Source organism: Sorex araneus, chromosome 3 (genome assembly GCF_027595985.1).
Source record: "Sorex araneus isolate mSorAra2 chromosome 3, mSorAra2.pri, whole genome shotgun sequence".
In the NCBI taxonomy this organism is placed as follows: Eukaryota; Metazoa; Chordata; class Mammalia; order Eulipotyphla; family Soricidae; genus Sorex; species Sorex araneus.
Window position 1 is genome coordinate 233,313,974 of NC_073304.1, and position 22,124 is coordinate 233,336,097.

A 22,124-nucleotide genomic window follows, 5' to 3' on the forward strand; every position below is an offset into this window, starting at 1 on the left:
AAGGAGCGGGACGGTATGGAAGTCGCGCAGGGATGGGTCCCTCTCTGCCACCTTCCCGCAGCCCCTCTTCTCTCCATCACCGGTAGACGGGACACTGTGGGCTCCCAAGGGGCCGAGGGCAGGCCGAGCGTGCAGTCGCGTCTCGTGGGGGTCCTGGAGAGAGACCCCTGTCCCCAATGACGCACGAAGACACTACAATCAGACGGCGCGATGCTTAGTTACGGAAAGGGTTCCTCCGGCCCCGGTGACGCCAGCCCCAGCGAGCACACTCCGCCCCACAGTCGCACCAGCAAAGGGACAGTGCCGCGCGGGCCCCGTAGCTGCGCCCAGTGCCGCCCGGAACAAGCATGGCGCTCGGCGGCGGGGCGGACGCTCTTCCGCCCTCAACCGTACTGGCCAATGGGGTGGGGGGGCGGGAGCGGCGGGCGGAAGTGACGCGCCGGTGGCTGACGGGTCCACGATGGCGGCCGCGGCGGCTTCCCCGGCGCTGAAGCGGCTGGACTTGCGCGACCCCGCGGCGCTTTTCGAGACCCATGGCGCGGAGGAGATCCGCGGGCTGGAGCGCCAGGTCCGGGCGGAGATCGAGCACAAGAAGGAGGAGCTGCGGCAGATGGTGGGCGAGCGCTACCGCGACCTGATCGAGGCGGCCGACACCATCGGCCAGATGCGCCGCTGCGCCGAGGGGCTGCTGGACGCCGTGCGGGCCACTGACCAGTACTGCTCGCGGCTCCGCCTGGCCGGCTCCACCGCGCCGGGGCCGCCGCAGGTCAGCGCGGGGGTCCCCTCTCCTCGGGGCTCCCCCCCTGCCCTGCCCTGCTCCTGCAGCCGCCGCCTCCCGCTGTCTCGTCTGGGGGGTGGCGGAGGGGTCGTGCGCTGGACCCTGCAGCGCCGAACTGCTCGGGTTCTCGGAGTGCATTGGCCCGAGATGCGGGCACGGCCCACCCTGGGTCCTCCCAGTCGCCCCGCCCCGCATCCCACTCCCCGCCGGACAGTTCCAGCATCCCGGGCGCGGGCGCGGGTCTGCGCCCAGTCCAGCTTTTTTGTCCCTGTCCCCTACCGATCGTCCCCAGCACCCCGAGAACCGGGAGCAGCCGCGGTGAAAGCGCCGCTTAGCTCCAGTCTAGGGCGTTTATTAGGAACATAGACTTGGCAGGGGGACCACCCGGCCCCCACCACTGGGGTACTCTGGAGACAGTATCACATCCAGCTGATCAAGTACTGACCAGAGGGGCCTCTGTGGCCTCATCCCACTGGGGACCGGTGGCCTTTCCCGCCTCCTGATCATCAGAACCCCTGATGGTGCCAGGTGCGCCCCGGAGAGTGGATTCAGAAGGGCCCCGGAAGGAAGTGGTGGCGGGACCCAGCACAGCCAGGAGCTCTTGGAAACAAGCTGAGACGTGGCCCAAGGGACCTTTGGCGGTTCTCGGGACAGGAGAGGGAGGGGGAGAGACGCATTCGCTGCAGGAAAGGACTCCCGTTGGCTTCAAGGAAGTGAGGCCCCTGAGCCTACTCTGTGGCCCGCTCTGCTGCGATGTCTGGGGTGGGGGGCGCGTGCTAGATGCCCCGGGAGGTCAGATGCAGGAACCCCTTCTCAGGAAGGGGCGTCTCGTCCTCACGGGTGAGTGTGGAGAGCAGAAAAAGGGACCCAGGAGGAGAAGGGCAAGGCTGGGCCTCCGTGAGTTGGGAGCTCCCAGGCAAAGAATAGCGAAGTTTTGGGGGGGTTCTTCTGCAACGCTGAGGGCTTGCTCCTGGCTCTACACTCGGGAATTAATCCTGGCAGCCCGGGGCCCATTTGGGATGCCGGGGATCGAACCCGGGTCCGCTATGTTCAAGACAGGCGCCCTCCCTGCTGTGCTGTCACGTCAGCCCCAGCTTTTGGGCTTTTTATTTTGGCACCACACCTGGCTGTGCTCAGGACTCACTCCTGGCCTTGTTCAGGGGACCCTCCGGGGTGCCGGGGATGAAACCTGGGTCTGTCGCGTGCCAGGCAAACGCCCTCCCCGCTGTCCTGTGGCTCTGTCCCGGGCGCTTTGGAGGTTGGCACCTGGCAAGCGTCCCGGAGGGCCTGTGCCCTCAGAGCCCCTCCCCGCCTTGCAGCCCCACAGGGTCCCCATGGTCCCCTTCCCCCCCTTCTCCCCGCAGCCGCAGCCCCCGCCCCAGGACGCCTTCTACCGCGTGGCGGCGCAGATCAAGCTGCTCTTCGAGATCCCGGAGAAGATCTGGAGCTGCCTGGAGGCGGGGGAGCACCTCCGGGCCACCCAGCTCTACCTGCTGTGCTGCCGCCTGCACCAGCTGCTGCAGCTGCAGGCCTCGGGCGCGCCCTGCAGCCCCGTCCTCTCCCGCTTCCCCATCCTCATCCGCCAGGTGGCCTCGGCCAGCCACTTCCGGTGAGCGCGCCCCACCCCCCCATCAACACGCAGCCTGGGTCGGGGAGGGGGCCGTGGAGGGGGGCGGCGGGCCTGCTGGCCCCAGCTGACCCCCGCGGGCGGCCCCCAGCTCCACCATCCTGCACGAGAGCAAGACGCTGCTGAAGAACCAGGCGGCGTCGGACCAGGCGGTGGCCGCGGCGCTGTGCTCCGTCCTGCTGCTGGAGGAGAGCTCCCCGCGCCAGGCGCTCACCGGCTTCCTCATGGCCAGGAAGGCGGCGCTGCAGAAGCTCCTCAACCAGCAGCAGCACGGTGAGGGGTGGGCTGGGGGGGCTGCCCCCGCTCCCCGCGGCCCCCCCGGTGCAGCCTCCTCCTCCTCCTTCCCGCAGGCGTGGGCGTCAAGACCCAGATCTGCTCGCTGGTGGAGCTGCTGGCGGCCACGCTGAGCCAGGCGCACGCCCTGTTCTACACGCCGCCGCCCGGGGACCCGCGGCCCGACCCCTCCCCGCCCTGCGGCCTGCTCTTCTCCACCCTGGACTCCGTCACGGGCCAGCCGCCCGCCGGTGAGCTCCGCGCCGTGCCAGGACGTGGAGGGGGGGCCTCAGGGAGGGCCGGGGCCGAGGGACCGCGGAGTGGGGGGTGGCCCCTGTGCGCGCAGACGCCCCGGGGGCGTGCGGGGGAGACCGGGTGCGGGAGTGGGCCTCAGGCGGGGGAGAGAGTGGCACGCACGCCCCAGCGGGACCCGGAGCCCCGGGAGAAAGAGGCTGTGTCCGTTTATCTGTCTGTCCAGCAGAGGGACAGTTGCCCATGTGGCAGCCTTCTCCAAGTCTCCGGGGCCGGGCGGTCCGTCACGTGTGGCCTATGGCATCCGTGCTGTCCCATGTCGCTTTGCCTGTCCAGACTGAACAGCTTTGGCTTCCGGTGGCGGTGCTGGAGCCACTCGGATCACTCTTAGCGGTAGTTGGGGGACCATAGAGGGATCGAACCCCGGTCAGCCGCATGCAGCGCAAGCGCCTTCTCCAGCGTGCTGTGGCTCAGGCCCCCTGTTACCTTTCACCGGCAGCAGATTCTGCTTTGAAAATGCCACAGGCCACCCTGCTCTCGCCGTGTCCTCTTTCCTTTCCACACGGCCCTCCCCGCCCGTTTGCCGCTCTCAACCACAGCTGACCAGCTGTCGTGGGGGGAGAATCTTGTTTGGGGGCCCCCCACCCGGCGGTGCTCAGGGCATATTCCTGGCTCTGTGCTCAGGAACCGCTCCTGGCAGGGCGTGGGGGCCCATACGACGCTGGGGATGGAACTGTGTCCGGCCAGGTGCAGGGCATGTGTCGGGGGTGCGGTCTGGCTAGAGCAGGGCCAGCAGCGTGCCCCCCCCCACGGGCCCGCGGTCCCCTCGCCGCTCACGCAGGCCCGGCCGCTCTGCCCCGCAGGAAAGGGCATCGCTGTTCTCCGCGAGGAGCTGCGGCTGTGCAGCTGGTTCAGGTACCTGCCGGCGTCCATCGTGGAGTTCCAGCCGGCCCTGCGCACACTGGCCCACCCCATCAGCCCCGAGTACCTGCGGGACACGCTGCAGCAGTGGATCCACATGTGCGTACCCCCTCCCCGCCCCCCGCCACGACACAAGGACAGACCTGCCCTTTTTAGTGCTCACGGCTTCCTCCTGCCTCTGCATTCAGGATCCACTCCCGGAGGTGCTGGGGGACCCCAGGGGGTGCCGGGGATGGAACCCGGGTGGGCCTTCCAAGCACAGAGCAGGGAGTGGCCGCCAGACAGGGCGAGTGGGGCCCCAAGCCCTGCCCCCCTCTCTAAACACCAGCTTCCGGCCTGGTCCCCCCCCCCTGTGAATCCACACACGCTTTCTGGCTGGGCTGAGTCAGGGCCCAGGGCCCAGTTGCCAAGCCCGGGATTAGACGGTCAGTGGCGTGTGATACAGGCGCCTTCCCCTGGTACTGCCTCCAGCCTCCAGGACTCAGGGGCTTTTTGTTTTTAAGGCTTTTATTATTATTATTGAATCACTGTGAGATAGACCCTTACAAAGCTGTTCACGATTAGGTTTTAGTCCTATAGTGTTCCAGCACCCGTCCCTCTGCCAGGGCACATTTCCCAGCACCAGTGAATGTCCCCAGTGTCCCTCCCTTCATCCCCCCGCCCCCAGCCTGCCTGGATGGCAGGCACTTTGCTACTCTCTCTGTCTCTGTCTCTCTCTCTCTCTCTGTCTCTATCTCTCTGTCTCTCTCCCCCTCCGTTCCTCCCTCCCTCCTTTTTTTTTTTTTTTTTTTGGTTTTTGGGTCACACCTGGTGATGCACAGGGGTTACTCCTGGCTCTGCACCCAGGAATTACTCCTGGCGGTGCTCAGGGGACCCTATGGGATGCTGGGACTTGAACTCGGGTTGGCCGCGTGCAAGGCAAACGCCCTCCCCGCTGTGCTATCGCTCCAGCCCCAGGACTCAGGCTTTTTAATTTATTTTTTTCCGATCACACATGGTGATGCTCAGGGGTTCCACCTGGCTCATGCACTCAGGAATCACTCCTGGTGGTGCTCGGGGGACCCTATGAGATGCTGGGAATCGAACCCGGGTCCGCGGTGTGCAAGGCAAACGCCCTCCCCGCTGTGCTACCGCTCCAGCCCCCCTCAGGCCTTTTTAAGCAGAGACCGTCCCCCCGCCACACACACACACGCCCACCCACACGCACAGCCCCCGCCCCCCGCCTCCTGAGCCCGCCCTGAGTGCCCGGGCCCTCTGTGTCGCAGGTGTAACGAGGACATCCGGAGCGGGGTGCGCGGGCTGCTGCTGTACGTGCGCAACATGCGCGGCCTGGCGGGCATCCGGGACGCGCTGTGGGCGCTGCTGGCGGCCGAGGCGCCGGGCTGGGGGCTGGTGTGCCGGCGGCTCCTGGACCGGCCGCTGCTCTTCTGGGAGGACCTGATGCGGCCGCTCTTCCTGGAGCGCGCGCAGGTGGGCCCGGCGGCGGCCCCTGGGGTGGGATAGGGGGCGACGGTGCCGGGGGCAGCCCCCGGTCACGCGGCGCCTCTCCGTGTGTCGCCCAGTCCCTGACCCAAGAGGCCTTCGACGCCATCGCCGGCAGCTGCGACGAGCTCCTGAGCGCGGCCCTGCGCGAGCGCGAGCAGGGGGCCGCCAAGCCCCCGGCCCTGGAGCACGACCTGGGCCTGTTCCTCTGGTCCGAGGGGCCCGGCGACCTGCCCCCCGACGCCGCCTGGGTCAGCGCGGCGCAGCGCGCGCAGCAGGCCCGCGGGGGGCTGGCCATGAAGGCGCGGGCCGTGAGCCCCTGCGTGCAGGACTTCTGCGCCGCCCTGGACGCGCGCCTGCGCCTGCAGCTGGACGACCTCCAGGCCTACCTGCCGCCCGCCGCGCCCCCCGCGGCCCCCGCGGCCCCCGGGCCCTTCGACCGGCACGCCGACGCGGGCGCCCTGCGGGAGCTGCTGCGCACGCGCTGCGTGGGCTGCGTCCGCCGGCTCGCGGGCCGCGTGGGCGCCGAGCTGGACCGCGCGCAGGAGGCGGCGGGGGGCGCGCGGGGTGCCTCCCCGGCCGGCGCGCTGCAGGCCGCCCTCTTCCTGGCCCGGCTCTGCCAGGCCCTGGGGGAGCTGTGTCCCCACCTCAAGCAGAGCATCCTGGGCCAGCCGGGGAGCGCCGAGAAGCCGGCCCGGGACCCCAGGCCCCCGAAGAAGCCCAGCAAGGGGCCGGCGGCCGAGCCCGAGCCCGCGCAGGCGCAGTGGCAGGAGGTGCGGGCGCTGCTGCAGGAGCAGAGCCTGCGGGGCTTCCGCGCCTGGAGTAACGCCGTGGTGGACGTGAGTGCGGGCACTGCCCCCCTCCCCCTCCCGGGCCCCCCGGCCTTCCCTGTACCCACCGGGTTGTGCCAGTGGCCACGCGTCGCCCTCGCTGTGGAGGCGTGGAATTGTGTTTATTGGGGGACCACACCCGGCGATGCCCAGGGCTGACTCCTGGCTCCGCGTTCAGGGTGCCCTCCTGGCAGTGCTCAGGGAACCATATGGGATGCCAGGGATCGAACCCGGGTCGGCCAAGTTCAAGGCAAATGCGCTTCTCCTCGTACTACTGCTCCGGCCCTTGGGGTGTAGAATGGGAACAGGAGACGAGGGAGGTGGCTTTGTTGTTGTCACGCCTCTCCGTGGCTTTTATTTTGAGGGGTGGGGTGGGGGGGAAGCGCCCCCAGCTGTGTTCAGGGCTCAATCCTGCCACCGTGCGTAGGAATCACTCCTGGTGGGACTCGGGTGACCCTGTGGGGTGTCGGGATTGGACCTGGGCCAGGCAAGTGCCGTCCCCGCTGTCCTGTCACCCCAACACCGAGGGGCCGCTCGCACTCCTGCTCGTCACCCCAAGTGTCCTCTGTCCCGGGTTCTCAGAAATGGTCACGGGGGGGGGGGGGGCCCGGAGCGATAGCACAGCGGGTAGGGTGTTTGCCTTGCATGCGGCCGACCCAGGTTCAATCCCCGGCATGGCATCCCATATGGTCCCCCAAGCACCGCCAGGAGTAATTCCTGAGTGCAAAGCCAGGAGTAACCCCTGAGCATCGCTGGGTGTGACCCAAAAAGCAAAAAAAGAAAAAAAAAAAGAAAAGAAAGAAATGGTCACGGGGCTCCCCCTTAACGATGCCACCTGGAACTCCCCACCCCGGGGACGCCGCCCCGGTCTGGCCCCACGGGTATCCGCGTCTCTCCCCAGGTGCTGGCGCAGGACTTCACGCAGTCCTTGCTCTTGGATGACGCTGGCTCAGTGCTGGCCGCGGCCACCAGCTGGGAGGAGCTGGAGATTCAGGAGGAAGCGGAGTCCGGCCACAGCGTCACCTCCAAGATCCGCCTGCCCGTGCAGGTGAGCGGGCAGCCGGGGGCGCCCTAGGTCCAGCTGCCCCGCCAGGGCCCCCTGAGAACGCCCGCCCGCTCGCAGAATCGGGGTGCCTTTCGCCCCACTTGTCAGCATCGGGGCCGACCGGAGACCCCCGGGCTTCTGTTCCGCAGCCGTCCTGGTATGTGCAGTCCTTCCTGTTCGGCCTGTGCCAGGAAGTCAGCCGGGTGGGCGGCCACGCGCTGCCCAAGGTGACCCTGCAGGAGATGCTGAAGAGCTGCCTGGCGCGGGTGGTGGCCGCCTACGAGAAACTGGCCGCAGACAGACCGACGAAGGTAGGGTTGGGCCCCGTGGCTTCCCGCTGGCTCTGGGCCGCGAGCAGCCAGGCCTCCGGGCGCGGGAGGGATGGCACAGTGCTCCCACCTGACCATCTCGGCAGCGCCATCAGCCAGGGCCCCGGAGCCAGGGAGCTCTCCGCGCCCAGCCCTGCCCGCGCCCAGCCGGGGCTGCTCATTAACCCGCCTTCCCTCGCTCCTGGGGTCCAGCACCGCTGGGCGAATCCACTGCCGCAGTGAAGGGGGGGTGGCGGCAGGGCGCAGCAAGGACCCGGGACCTCTGGGCTCCCGCCGCCCGCTCCCTGCCGCCTCTGACGTCAGGACACGACCGGCTCCTGCCTGGGAAACCCGGGGCACCCCCTGCCCAGCTTCCCCTTCGGGCACATTGCCCTTCCAACGGCGACAGGCGCCAGAGCCGCTTTCTCGCTGAATCCTTCCCTGCTGTCAGTCTTGAGAGCGTGTTCCTGACATTCCCGCTCCGGGTCCCTGTTGGGAGGAAGAAGCTGCTGCTCCCCGGATCGCAGGCCCCGAGCGCAGCCAAACGGGCATTTCCCCAGCCCGGGAATCAGACAGGCACTGACCAGCCCTCTCTCCCCTCCTGCCGGGCCTGTGTGCAGCAAGAAGGGGCATTCCCAGTGACCCAGAACCGCGCCCTGCAGCTGCTGTACGACCTGCGCTACCTCAGCATGGTGCTGACCGCCAAGGGGGACGAGGCCAAGGGTGGCCGGAGCAAACAGGACTCCAGGTACCCTCATCCTCGAGTGCGTGCAGCACAGTCTCCCCCATAGAGCCCCCTTCTGAGCTCGGCCTTTCAGAGCACAGGTGTGCCCGTGTGGGAGGCCCATTGAAGTTCACGTAACAGGTATGCACAGAGGCTGTTGGATTATGCATACATGTGATGGGTGCTTGTGGAGACCTCTTGGAGTGCATGCTTGTGTGTAACATGTATGCACACGGAGACCCGTTGGAGCACATGCACACGTGTCATGTGTGTGCACACAGAGGCCTGTTGGAGCACATGCATGCATGTAATGTGTAAGCACAGGATCTGTTGGTGCATGTGTATGACAGCAGTGCATGTGTGTGGTGGCGGCCTATCGGAGCACACGTGTAAAGCACTATGTATGTGGGCGTGTCCCATCAGAGTATAACCTGCAGGAGGCTTGTTGGAGTGCACAGCCTGTTTGCACACATCTGTGACAGCACATGTGTGAGGCGGCCTGTGGGACTCTTGTGTGCATGTGTGAAGTCTAGCAGAGCTGTGTTGTAGCCGTACGTACATGTGCGGAGGTGGCCCGGCAAGAGTGCATGTATGTAACGTGTAGGAGACTCATTGGAGTGCACATGTGCAGGGTGTATATGTATGCTGTCAGTGCACATCTGTGAAGACGTGTGTGCATGCAGCAGGTTGTATGTGTGCGTGTAACAGCACGTGTGTGTGTGTGTGTGTGTGTGTGTGTGTAGCAGCGCTCAGGTTGTGGGCAGGGAAGCAGTGGCAGGCAGACACTCATGCCGCTCAGCTGACTCAGCCGGCGTGTCTGACGGGCATCTCTGTGCCCTCCCCCGTAACGCCCCGTCAGGCTCAGGTGCTCGGGGGAGCGAGAGGGGCAGGGTTCCAGCCCTGACAGTGAGCCTGGGCCCGCCCCTCTTCCAGGACCGAGAAGGTGGTGGACTACCTGGAGGGCCTCATCGACCCCTTCGACCTGGACGTGTTCACGCCGCACCTCAACAGCCACCTGCAGCGCCTGGTGCAGAGGACGTCCGTGAGTCCCGCGGGAAGCGGGCGGCAGGGCGAGGGGCCGCGGCGGCGGGTCCAAGGGAGAGAGGCGGACCCAAGAAGCCACCGGCCCGAGCCTGTGGCCGGGAGCACTCCGGGGCTGGAGCACAGCCAAAGAGGGAGCAGCAGCTTCAGAGTCTAGCGATGGGCCCGAGGGACCCCGAGCCTTCCCCCGGGGGGCGGGCGGCAGAGGGCCCAGACCCAGCGCGCGGCTGAGCTCCCGCCTCTCCTCCGCCAGGTCCTCTTCGGGCTGGTGACGGGCCCGGACAGTCAGTTCGCCCCCAGGAGCGGCACGTTCCACTCCCAGGAGCCCCATAACATCCTGCCGCTGGCGTCCAGCCAGATCAGGTGAGGCCCGCCCCGCCCCACCCCGCCCGCGGGACCCCACGGCTGCCTGCGTGCCCCGCTCACGCCCCCTCTCCTTGGCCTTGAGGTTCGGGCTATTGCCCCTGAGCATGACGAGCACTCGCAAGGCCAAGTCCACCGCCAGGAGCACGGAGAGCAAAGCCCAGGTCAGTGCCGAACCGGGCGGCTCCTCCCCGGGGCCCCGTTCCCCGCCCCAGCCACCAAGACGCTCCCCTAAATAAGCAGTTGGGCACGGGCTGATCTCTAATGCTGCTTTAATGGTGGCGCGATACACACAGTACAAGGTCTCCCCGGCAGAGCCGCCGGCGGGGGCGCGGGGCCACCCCCCAGGACGGAAACGAGCTCATTTGCAGCCGCCCGAGTCCACGGCCGGCCCTGGCTTGCCCCGGGCTTACTCGGAAGAGGGGGGCTCGTCTTTCAGGGGTCAGGCTCCCCCGTCGTCCGGTTCTCCCAGGCAGGTGGGGAAGGAAGAAATCCGCCTCCTCGCGTTGCGTTTCCACACGTCGGCTCCCGGGGGGCTGCGTCCTCTCGCCTGCCGGGGTGTCTCGGCCCCGGGGCGCTGCCTTATTGCTGAGTAGGGCGCTGCTAGCACACTCTGCCTTACCTACCGCCCTGAGCATCCGCAAGGCCGCCACGCCCTGGCCCAAACCTTGAGGTGGCAGCGGAAGCTTCTCATACACGCTGTCCAGCCTGGCTGACCTCTCCCCACAGTGCTCGGTTCTGCCCCTGAGGGACAGGACGCGGCACGGAGGCGGAGACGCCGCCCTTCTCCTACCCTCGCCTGCCTCCACCTGTCCCAGAAGGGACCTCTCTGCGCCCCCGTGTCCCTGTCAGGTCTTGCCCGGAGCCCCGGGCGTGCTGGGCTGGCCGGCCGGGGCCTGAGAGACATCTCTGCATCTAATGACAGGTGGCCGCTCCGGCCCTCTCCCAAGCTGGTGACCCGTCGCAGCCTGGCTCGCTGTTCCGACAGCTCGTCAGCGAAGAGGAAGACTCGTCTGCATCGTCTCTGTTCAAGCTCGGCTGGCTCTCGAGTATGACCAAGTAACGCGGGCCGCGCCCGCCTCGTGCTCAATTAATCACTGCTGCCTCCTCTGTTATGGGAGCAGGCTGAGTCACCGGCATCCCGGGTCGCCCGGCACCAGGCTCCCTGGAGCTTCTCCCCCTGGCCGTCACCTCCCCAGTTCCGTTCTGTCGTGGAAGGAGACGCGCGTCCTGCTCTGTCCCCCAGATCCTCTGTCATCCTCACCAGGAGCCCCCCGGCCCCAGTGGGCCTTGGATGGCTTTGGGGGGTGGTCAGGGCCCCCGGTTCTCAGCACCTCCAGGGACTCCCGCCCCTGGGCTCAACAGAAGCTGCTGGTGACTCGGCTGTGCGAGCAGGACAAAGGCACCGAGTGACCAGCCTCCGCAGGCCTGACCCCCACAGGGGGGAGTGACAGTCCTCAGGGAGCCGCTTCCCTGGCACCGTGGGGCGGGGCCGGGCCCCTGGACTAAGGCAGCGTGGCGGACAGTTTCAGCCCAAGGCTGAACAAGCGTTCTACAGTCTGCAAAGAAAACTTACGTTGTTGTTGGTTTTTTTCCCCATGGAAACTAGATACTCTTTACTAGTTTATTGAATTAAAAAAATTGGAAGATCCCGCATTTAAAAGGCCTTTTTTACATCAAGTAGAATTTCTAATGGACAGGTTTGGAAATGGGTCTGAATTAGACAAACTATGGGTTCAACACGCAGATGAGATTTCCTTACACTGTTAACCTTGACAGAGATTGAGACCCACCCTCAAAAGATTCCTATAAAAAAATTGCTCCGAAGCCCCTTTGAAATTGCAATAGTGCAGCAAAACCACAAGTAAACAACCGCCTGTTAAGCTGTTATTTCAAATATAGAGTGAAAAGCCAACAGGCATCTTTGTGCAAGTTTCCAACATCCGGGAGGGGTCTGCAGTGCGCGGGCGCTGTCCCTTCACAGAAGGCCAGGCCGCGGGTCAGGTGGGCGGCCGGCCCCGGTGCTGCAGGCTGTGGAAGTGCGCCTCCTTGAGCGTCTGGTTGATGTGGAAGTACGGGCCCTGGCACAGCGCCGACTGCTCGGGCGCCGGCTGCGGCGTGTTGGGGCTGGACCCGGCGGCGATGGGGTTCAAGCTGCCCTCCGGCCCGCTGCCCCGGTCCGGGCTGTTGATGCTGCTGCTGCTGCTGCCGCCGCTGTCGCTGCTGGAAGACTGCAAAGGAAACGGACAGTCCGGTCAGAACCCTCGGGCTCGGCGCGCTGTGGCGGAATCGAGCGGGTGGGGTAACGGGGTGTTTTCCTAGGGGGCCTGACCTGGGTCTGGCATCGTATATTTTTTTTTCCTTTTTGGGTCACACCCGGCGATGCTCAGGGGTTCCTCCTGGCTCTGCACTCAGGAATTACTCCTGGCGTTGCATGGGGGACCACACGGGATGCTGGGGATCGAACCCGAGTGGGCCGGGTGCAAGACAAATGCCCTACCCGCTGTGTACTATCACTCCAGCCCCGCCGGGCCTGGCATCAGAGTACAAGAGTGGGCACAGCGACCAGCCACTCGCTGCACGACGCATCAGGCGGCAGTGCGGGGGCGACTTTCCCTCTGCGGAGCCAGGGATGGGGACAGCCCGACACGGGCGGCACACACAGTACCCTGGGGCTGCCTCAGAGACTGCCGGCGGGCCCCTCGCCAGGCAGACACGCAGTCTATGGAGCACGGTGTGACGAGCTGGACGATGGAGCCACACGGGCAGAAGGGCCGGGCCCGCCACCTGCGGCCCCGCCAGAGCAAGACCCGCCACCCAGGGGGGACCAAGCAGCCCCAGGGAGGGTGGCTGCCGGCAAGCCCGCGTGCGCACCCCTGGGCGGGCACCAGAGGCAGCGGTGGGCACAGCTCCAAGGGGAGGGGGGGTGCCCAACAAGCCCCAAGCGCGCATTCGAGCACCCCGGGGGCAGCACCCCATATCCACCACGGCCAAACCTCCCACTGGGCAGCTGGCACGGGTCACCCAACAAACCCCCGCCCGGTCAGCACGGCGGTCAGCTCCTCCTGACGGGTTCCCTGGGCCCTGCTCGTGTGGCCACTGCCAGGCCCCTGAGCCGGCGCCAACACCGGGAGGCCGTCAGGGCCGTGTCACCTGAACTGTCCCCAAGGAGCAGGGACCAGAGCAGGCGGCACTGTGCCGACCAAGTCACTCCTACTCTGCCGCGTTTTCTCACTACCTACGGGTCACTTCACAGGGCCCGAAAGCCCCAAGTGCAGTGTCTGTCCCAGTAGGCGGGAGCCGGGCTGACCTGGGGCAGCCAGGACCATCCGGAGGGAACGTCAGAGCCAAAGCGCCCGACGCCTACTGAGAAGCCGCTGACCCCGAGCCAGTTCCCACCCATCTCAACACCGCGAGGCCGGGGTCCCGCGACCTCTACGCTGGGCCTGAGAAGGAAAACGAGCACATCACCCATTTCACTTCTCGGTCACCAAAGCGAGGGGCCTGAATCACACCGCCCGGATGACTCGTCCAGAGCAATGTGGAAATGAGAATTCTGACCCCAGAGGAGTCGCTCGCACTGACCTGAAGCAGGAGCAAACTACGCCTTGAAGCCCCTGGCACGTCCCACCCCGTCTCCCACCCACACGCCAGCCAGAAGCCTTTAGAGCCCCCGGACACGGCCTTCCTCACCTTTCTAGCCAGGACGAAAAAGCCTTTGCAGCCACCGTCACACTAGGCCAGACTGGGACGGCATCCCCAGCTAGCGCCTGGGCCCGGCAACTCTCCTGGGGCCTGCTGGGCCCCGCCAGCCCAGTCTCGGACTCCTGCGAGGCTGCCTGTGCCACGCCGGAGCAGGCAGCTATGCCAGCGAAGGCCACAAGCCCCACGCCACCCCGCTTCTTGCCACGGTGCACCTCTGCTCCAGACTTCTCTCCGAAACGGGGGGGTGACAGTGCTACTCAAAAATGACCCACGGAGGGGCTGGAGCGATAGCACAGTGGGTAGGGCGTTTGCCTTGCACTCGGCCGACCCGGGTTCAAATCCCAGCATCCCATATGGTCCCCTGAGCACGGCCAGGGGTAATTCCTGAGTGCAGAGCCAGGAGTGACCCCTGTGCATCGCCAGGTGTGACCCAAAAAGCAAAAAAAAAAAAAAAGACCCACAGAAGACGCAGTCGATGAACGGTTTCTGCTGCAGTGCTCACGGGCAAGTGCGTTCACTTTATGACGTTCTAGGAGGAAGCCGGGCCCGCAGCCTCTTCCGTACAGACCAAGAGCATTTGCTGCAGCCGGCAGATGAGTGCAGGCAACACTCCCCAGGGCTCCTCCCAGCACCTGGCAATGTTCAGGAGCAAAGGTAACTTCTGAAACCCAGTTAGAGTAATAATTTCACATCTCTCTTAGAAGAAAAACAAACGTGGCCGGAGCAATAGTCAAGTGGGGAGGGTGTTTGCCTTGCACACACCTGTTAGGGTTGGATCCCGGCATCCCATGTGGTCCCCTAAGCGCCACCAGGAAGTGCAGCGCCAGGAGCAACCCCTGAGCATCACCAGGTGTGACCCAGAAAGCAAATTAAAAAAACAAAAAAATTTTTTTTCTGTGATTTATGCTTTTTGGTTGGCCTTTTGCGCCACACCCAGAGGTGCTGAGGGCTGACTCCTGGCTCTGCACCATCACTGCTGAAGGGACCCCGGGACCCCATGGGGTGCCAGGGGTTGAATCCAGGTCAGCCATGTGCAAAGCCAAGGCCCCACTGCCTGTACGATCACTCCGGCCCCATGGGATTCGTCTCAGCCCAATTTCACCTGAGGTTGGCAACGCCAGCCCATCATGCCCAGGAACACAACGCCCCATGGGTGACAGACCGTGCTCCTGTCCCCGGGGGCGCTAGTGAAGCTGCTGCCCAGGTGCCCGCTTGCTCTTGGCCAGCTGGGAGCATGAGGAGGGGAGCCACAGCACGGTTCAATTATTCAAGGCTGAACTTTCCGTCTGCGGCGCTCCCTGCCTGTCTCTCTCGCCCTCGCCTGCTCGGCCTCATTACTTGTTAATACCCCACAGCCCCTCCGCGGTGCAGACGAGGCCGGCAGGCCGAGGCTAATGGTCACCAGCGCCCAGGGAGGGGTGGCCCGGGGACCCACTCGACTCCTGGTCCCGGGGCAGATCCAAATCAAGTGCCTGTGAGACGGGGCCCAGGAGACCCGGCCCGGCCACGGCCAGAACGAGACCCGGGAGCCACCGGCCAGGAACCTCACGGTGTTTCCTTCTACGAGGCTGCGGCACCCAGAGGGGTGAGGAGCAACGTTCAGACAGCGGACAGACATGAATAATCAGGAATCTTACCCACTCACAATTACAGACCAGCACTGTGCTGTCTGTGCGGGGGCCAGGCCGGCAGTGCTCAGGGATGACTCCCGCTGTGGCTCAGGGGACCCGAGGCAGCCCCGGGAGCAAACCCCGCACACGGTGTGCGAGGCCAGTGCCGTGCCCACCTCACCCTCTCCGGGGCACGCCCCCAGTTTCCGTGAGTGACTGGACAGGAGCCCGCAGGCCTATTTTCAAGCACCGGGAGCTACAGCAGAGTAAACGCTCCAAGCAAGGGTCACACACGGTCAGGAGTGCTCGGCGCCTCACACAAGCTCCGCTCGGGCCGGTTCCCAGGTTCTGTCTCCGGCACCTTCTCCCCACAAAGTCCTCCTCGCCAGAGGGAGGGGAAGATAGTTCTTGTAACTACTTATGGTGACAGATTTAACTAGACCCAGCGCAGTGATCATTTTCCAGTGCATACAGATCCTGAATTATGATTCTGCACACGTGAAGCTAGTATGTTGTATGTCTGATACAACTCAACAACAACAACAAAAATGTGGGGGCGGGAGTGATACTACACAGGGAGGGCACTTGCCTCGCCCGCCGGCTCGGGTTCTATCCCCGGCATCCCATATGGTGCATGGTGCCCAGAGTCCTGCCAGGAGTAATTCCTGAGTGCAGAGCCAAAAGTAACCCCTAAACATTGCTGGATGTGACCCCAAAAGAAAAAACAGAAAGACGTGGCTGTCGGGGAGAAATGATCCATATTTAAAAAAAACCGCGTCAGACCAACGACCCTCTGGATTAATGCACCACCAAGCAGAATTTACATGGCTGCAGGTAAAATATTCATAATAGCCTGCAAGTAATCACTACTTGCTCTTTTGATCAACAGCCTCATTCAAATGAAAAATGGAAACTCAATTACTGTTAGTTTTATCATCACGCTCTCCTGTCGCCTCTGGTCTCTGCTTTTCTTTCATCCATTAGATTCCCCAATTATCACATTAATCAAAAGCTCAATTACTCTTCTGCTACTCATTTAAAAGGAAAAGGAATAAAACCCCGCCAGAGAGATTTTAAGGGGGGGATAAAAGCCGGAGCACCTCGGGCTCGCGCTGAAGGAGCTAATCTGCGCGCGTTCATTAATTGCTCCTGAACGAGTATTGCCCTCGTGAGAGTCACTAATTTCCCCCCCTTGTGGGAGCGAGTTTGGATTTCTGGTAAAGGCTGGATCTAGGTCAAATCCTATTATCGAGAACTAATTCAGTACAAATTAGTTTGGGAGGCCAGGCGTCTTCTGCGGTGGCAGAGTTTTGCTGTGAGCTACAGGACAGGGCGGAGACCTGTGGTCACTGCAGCGGCCCCTTGCTCCGGCCTCCTCCGCAGGGATTCGGACACGCTCTCCCCCGGGAGAGGCCCGTGCAGCCCTCGTGCGGGCTTCCTGCGCCCGTGTCCCGCCCTCGCTGGCTCTGAGCCCTTGGTTTTTCTTAAAGACGCGTATTTCTGAAGCAACCCAATATGCAGAAACTACTAGAAAATGCACTTATTTCTCAAATATCAAGTACGGAGTTCAAACATGAACTTCCTTTTTTCAACATTTGGGCCACACCCTACAATGACCAGGGGTTCCTCCTGGCTCTGCACTCGGAAATCACTCCTGGCGTGCCCGAGGGATCCTATGGGATGCCAGGGATCGAACCCGGGTCAGCTGAGTGCAGGCAAATGCTTTACTACTACTCCAGCCCTGAACATGAGCTTTCTAGGGTCCAAGAAGCATCTAGGAAATGCACAGACGGGCCCCTCTGGGTGGAAACGCCCAGACACACTCACCCAGAAGCCCCCAGAGGGGCCAGGACCAAAGGAAAGGAAAGAGATGCAATCGAGTAAGATCTACGGTGCAAAGAATAGCCACCAGGAGAAGCACCGGTCACCCAGCCGAGCGGCGGCTGCCGTGCCCTACCTCTGTGTCCCAGGACTCATGGAAGACGGGATTCCGACTGCTTCTCTTGGTCTGAGGGGGAAGATGGTGGTCGTCTTCACTGCCGTTCCTTCTCCTTTTCCTGAAACGAAGGAGAAATACCTCATGATTAACACTTTGGGAAGTTCTAAACCACGGGGCCCAGAGAGAGACGGCACAGCCCAGCGTGATCCCAGGCTCAGAATACGGTCCCCAGAGCAGCGCCGGGAGTGACCCTGAGCACTGACTCGGGAGTAAACCTGAGCAGCACCAGGGGAAGCCCCCCCTCAACAAAACCCAAAATATTATAAACCACAGAAACATATGTCCCCCAAACCCAAATAAACAGAATTAAAAGGTAGTGCAATGGGTTAAAAGTTGGGGGGCCAGGGGCCGGAGCGATAGCACAGCGGGTAGGGCGTTTGCCTTGCACGCGGCCGACCCCGGTTCAATCCCCGGCATCCCATATGGTCCCCCAAGCACTGCCAGGAGTGATTCCTGAGTGCAAAGCCAGGAGTAACCCCCGAGCATCGCTGGGTGTGACCCAAAAAGCAAAAAAAAAAAAAAAAAGTTGGGGGGCCAGAGTGACAGGACAGTGGGGAGGGAGGGCGTTGGCCTTGCACACGGCCCACCCGGGTTTGATCCCCAGCCCCGTGAGGAGGGAGCCCCAAGCTCAGAGCCCGGAGTCAGCCCTGAGCATCTCGACAGCGGGAACACAACACAGCACGCTGGAACTCCCTCCTGCCCAGAGCACAGGCCGGGCACGGGCTGCACATGGGAGCGACCTGGCCTTGGTCCCTGGCACCGCAGTGCCCTGAGCACTGCCCAGTGGGCCCCCCCCCCACTTGCTAATGGAAAACGCTGGGGTCTAATGGCCCCTCTCTCTCCATCACCCCGAGTCAAGTTATTTTCTTTCTCTCCTCGAGGAAACTCGGCTGCAGCCTCCCCAGCTCTGTGCCCTCTGCCCGGCGAGACCTCAGACGGGAGCGGCGTCTGCCCTGGTTCTGTCTCTGCCTGTTTCCTTCAAACCCTCGGGGCTACACGGGAAGACCGGGAGAGGCGCGCGGCCACCTCTCCGCCCCAGCTTTCTCACGACTGTCGCCTTCAACAAAAACCCCCGTCCCCTGAGGCACCAGCGATGTTCCAAGATCATCCCTGGAAAGGCCGTTTCGGGCGACTGAGCTTGCCTGCTCTGGCCGCAGCGGCAGGACGAGGGGCATCGCCTGACCGTTACCGGGAAGGGTGTAGCAGAAGCGGCCCACACTCTTCACGGTAAGAGAAAAATCGCCCATGTTTCTCAGCCTAGCGTTCTCAGCTATGTAACAAAACAGAACTTTAAGTATTATATTCAAATGAAAGTTCGGGATGGGCGTTGGGGGGAGGGTAACTGCGAACCCGTTGACAAACCAGTTAAAGGTTTAACTTTAAGTCAAACTGCCTCAATATGATAGCTGTCAGCCACACGTGGTTAATCAAAACTTGACGAAATTTAGGGGCCGGAGCCACAGTACAGCGGGTAGGGCGTAGCCTTGCATGGGGCCGACCCAGGTTCGATCCCCGGCACGCCATGTGGTGTCTGGAGACTCACCGGGGGGGATTCCTGAGCGCAGAGCCAGGAGCAAGCCCTGAGCATCACTGGGTGTGGCTCCCCCAGCAAAACAAAAAACCTTAATGAGATTTTAAAATCTAGCTCCTCAGTCATGGAGCCTCGGTCCCAGGACTCAGCACCCCCCACTGCAGGACCTTGGGGGGGCACACCTGGCCACTGGCCCAGCTATCACGGCAGCAGCACCCATTCTCTCTTTCCTCTGCCACATCCGGTGGCGCTCAGGAGCGGTGCCCCTGGCTCAGGCTCAGCAATGGCCGCTGGCAGTGCCCAAGGGTCAGGGGTCCTCCAGGGTGCTGGGAACTGGAGCCGGGCGGGCAGACACAGGGCAAGACCTCAGCCTCCCGGTCTGCCTCTCCGGCCTTCAAATAATACCCACACTTCGGCGGCGGCCAAGGCCTAGTGAGAGGTGCGAGTAGTCCCTGGCATTTCCTACCGGGCGTCCGGTGCACCTTCCCTAGACGCCGTCCACTGGGAGGGCAGCAGGCCCTCTCCTAAGGCCAAGAGGCGGGGAGCACCCAATCGCCATCCTTGGCTGCACTGCACCCTCGGCTTCTGCACTGAGTATGGGTCGGGTGTCCGGCCTGGAATGCACGAGAACGTGCCCGGTGGTTTTGAGAGAGCAACAGCCAACCAGCAGGGGGTACCCCAGGCCATCCCGAGGCGTGGAACATCCCACGCCTGTAAAATAAGCCCGTTCTTTTTTTCGATCACACCCGGCGATGCGCAGGGGTTACTCCTGGCTCTGACTCAGGAAATACCCCTGGCTGTGCTCAGGGGACCGATGGGAGGCTGGGAATCGAGCCTGGGTTGACCACGTGCAAGGCAAATACCTTACCCGCTGTGCTATCACCCTAGCCCCAATAAGCCCACTCTTGCCCATAAACTTCATCCCAGGAAATCAGATTGGGGGTGTTTGTTTGGGGGCCATATCCGATGATGTTCAGGGGTGACTCCTGGCTCAGCACTCAGGCTTACTCTCCTGGCGGTGATGGAGGGCGGGGGCGGCCGTATGGGCTGCCAGGGGTGGATCCAACAGGGGCTGGCCGTGCGCAAGGCAAGCGCCAGACCCGCCCTCTCGGAAGCAGCGCTGGTGGAACCGTGCCACCCTCCTTGCGAGGGGCCGGCGGGTGCCCCAGGAGCAGCTCACTGACAGGCCCCCAGACGCCGTGACCAATGTGCCAACAGCTGAGGGTGCTTGGGGCAGCTGAGTCACGCACCAAGAGCCTGACCCAAGCCTTCCAATTTCCCCTTTGAGAACGGGTGCGTGTCCTTCCGGCCGGCAAGGTGGGTCTCAGCATCCCGGGAGCTGGGGGCAAGACTCGAGTGGGAGGGAAGGAGGTCGGGGAGCTCCTGCGGATTCCACCTGGGTGCCCAGAGTCTCTCCGAGCAGGGGCCCTCTCCTGCAGAAGGTTCTAGACGCGAGGCCAGCAGGCAGCAGTCCCGGCGTGCTCTGTCCCCGGGCCCTCCCAGACCCCTCCTTTGAAGCATTCCTCTTCCAACAAATCGTTAATAATTGGCAGGATCACAGCTCCGCGTTCCACCCTTCCGCACCATCGGCCAGATGACAGCTTCTGACACGAACGCCCCAGACCAGGCTCTCATCTGAGCTGCCTGTAACTGATTAGGCTCACCCTGGCCACCTAGTTACAGATTAATGTCTAGCCTGCTCCTCGTAAGCAGGCCGACCCCGCTTCTCTCCAAGCTTCCTATCATCCTCCACTGAGCTGAGAAGGAATCTGGGCGAACGGAGACTTGGGTGGCTTTCAAACTTAAAGGGGGGGGGGAAAGGAACAGAAAAAAGTTTTTCCTGTCCCAAAAAAGAAAAAAAAATCACTATACATGATAAAAAGAGAACATCAGCTGTGGCTAATAGGCGCCTTCACGCCTCACATCCGGGTCAACCCGGGACAAGTGAGATGATCTGAAAAACCACCTGAGGGGGGAGGGGAAGAGCTAGGGGCACTGGAGAAAGAAAAACAACTTTCTCAGACCAACCTAAAGTGGAGGAACCAGCCCGGGGCCGGGGCAAGAGCGAGCTGCAGACGCTGAGCGGGCAGCGCTGAGCCACGGTACCCCGAGGAGGGCAGGAGCCGAGCTAAGACCCCCCTCCCCCCCCCCCTGCAAATCAAAGGCCTTCTTCATGGCCCAGTGCTACCAGTACCAACACGCCAGGCAGATCAAAGCCACCAGCACACTCAGGTTATCTGCGCCCAGTCCTGGGGACGAGCCACCCCCTCGCGGGAGGTCCGGGCTCCTGCAGCCTGCCGGCACCCTGGCACCCTGGCACCCTGGCGGGGTTTGGGACGGAAGCAGAGGCAGGTCTCATCACCCCTGCCCCGGGTGGGGGGAGATGGGGGGTGCTCCTGACTCTCGTTTGCTCTCTCCTACACCAGGGCCAGCCGGCGCCCCAACTCCTGAGCCCAGCCAGCACCCTCTGCGGAAGCCCAGGAAGCCCTGGTCCAGCAGGGGATGTGCCGGAAGGGGCCACCCAGCGCAGGGTCCCGGGGACCTGACCACCCCGGCAGGGGAGGTGCGGGGAGCGCCCAGGTCCATCAGGGGGTGAGGGGGATGCGGGGGCCGCCGGGAGCACAGACGCTGCCTCCCTCGGCCCTGGAACTCCAGTGCCCGGTGTCCACTTCACCCCACGCCACCTGTTGGGACTGTTCTAATCGGCAGGAAAACTCCCGCCCGCTACCCCGGGGAGCCCCTCGGGGCGTCCTCTCCCCGCACCCCTTTCTCACGGGTGGACGCGAGGACAAACCACGCAGTTTCCTTCTCGAGTGGGCTAAGTGGGCTCATCCACTAAGCCCACGCCCCTGCCCAAGGAGGCGGCCCCGCGGCCCCACGGGACACTCGGGGTCGCGAGCGGGGCCCCGGGGGGCCGCAGTGGGGGGACAGCGGGGCTCCGCGCTACCCCTCAAACGGCTCGCGGCCCCCAGGAACAGTTTCGAACCCGGCCCGGCCCGGCCCCAGGGCCACAACCGTCCCGGCGGCGGGCCCCGCGGCCCTCCCGCTCGCCCCCCCCCCCCGGCCCGGCCCCCGCGGCGGGGCCCAGCCCAGGCCTGGACGCTGACCTTGGTGGGGGGCGGGGAGAGGCCGCAGCTGCCCGGCCGGGGGGCGCCGCCCGCGCCCGCCCGGGACACGCTGCTCCCCGCCCGCTCCCGGCCCCCGGCGTGCGGGACCCCCCGCGCCCCCTCGCCGGGACCCCCGGACTCGGCTCCGGCCGCGGGGTCCGGGGGGCGCGCCGGGCCGGGGGCGCGCCGGGCGCTCCTCGGGGCCCCCGGGCGCCGCGGCGGGGGTCGCGCATCCCGCCCCCGCCCCCGCGCGCGACCCCGCGGGCCGGCGGGCTCACCTGGGCCGGAGGCGCTCGCTCATGGCAGCCGGCGGCGGGGAGCGGCGCGGCGCCGCCCGGCTCCCGGCGGGAACAGAGGCCGCGGGGCTCCGGCGGCCGCCACGCCCACCCCCCCGCGCCTTGGCTCGCGCCGCCGCTCGGGTGGACGCCGCCGGCGGAGAGGAGCCCTCGGTGGGACCCGTCCCCCCGCCACTTCCGGCGTCGCCTCCTCCGCGCCCCCCCATGTCGCCGCGGCCGCGGGCCCCGCCCT

The 22,124-nt window shown here is 64.4% G+C and overlaps 2 protein-coding genes across 2 annotated transcripts; one reads left to right on the forward strand and one right to left on the reverse strand.

The window, feature by feature from the left end:
• Positions 1-429: 429 nt before the first annotated feature.
• COG1 (component of oligomeric golgi complex 1) lies at positions 430-11,300 on the forward strand. The gene is made up of 14 exons (XM_055131541.1): positions 430-766; positions 2,143-2,387; positions 2,497-2,678; positions 2,756-2,929; positions 3,794-3,950; positions 5,117-5,321; positions 5,414-6,172; positions 7,065-7,211; positions 7,358-7,519; positions 8,137-8,264; positions 9,174-9,282; positions 9,535-9,644; positions 9,730-9,808; positions 10,570-11,300. The coding sequence occupies exons 1-14, from the start codon at positions 461-463 to the stop codon at positions 10,705-10,707; spliced, it is 2,901 nt and encodes a 966-aa protein (XP_054987516.1). The 5' UTR covers positions 430-460; the 3' UTR covers positions 10,708-11,300.
• On the reverse strand, positions 9,900-22,117 carry FAM104A (family with sequence similarity 104 member A). The gene is made up of 3 exons (XM_055131542.1): positions 21,875-22,117; positions 16,917-17,016; positions 9,900-11,875 (listed from the first exon to the last, which is right to left on the reverse strand). Exons 1-3 carry the CDS (start codon positions 22,096-22,098, stop codon positions 11,645-11,647), a joined length of 555 nt encoding a protein of 184 aa, XP_054987517.1. The 5' UTR covers positions 22,099-22,117; the 3' UTR covers positions 9,900-11,644.
• Positions 22,118-22,124: the final 7 nt, after the last annotated feature.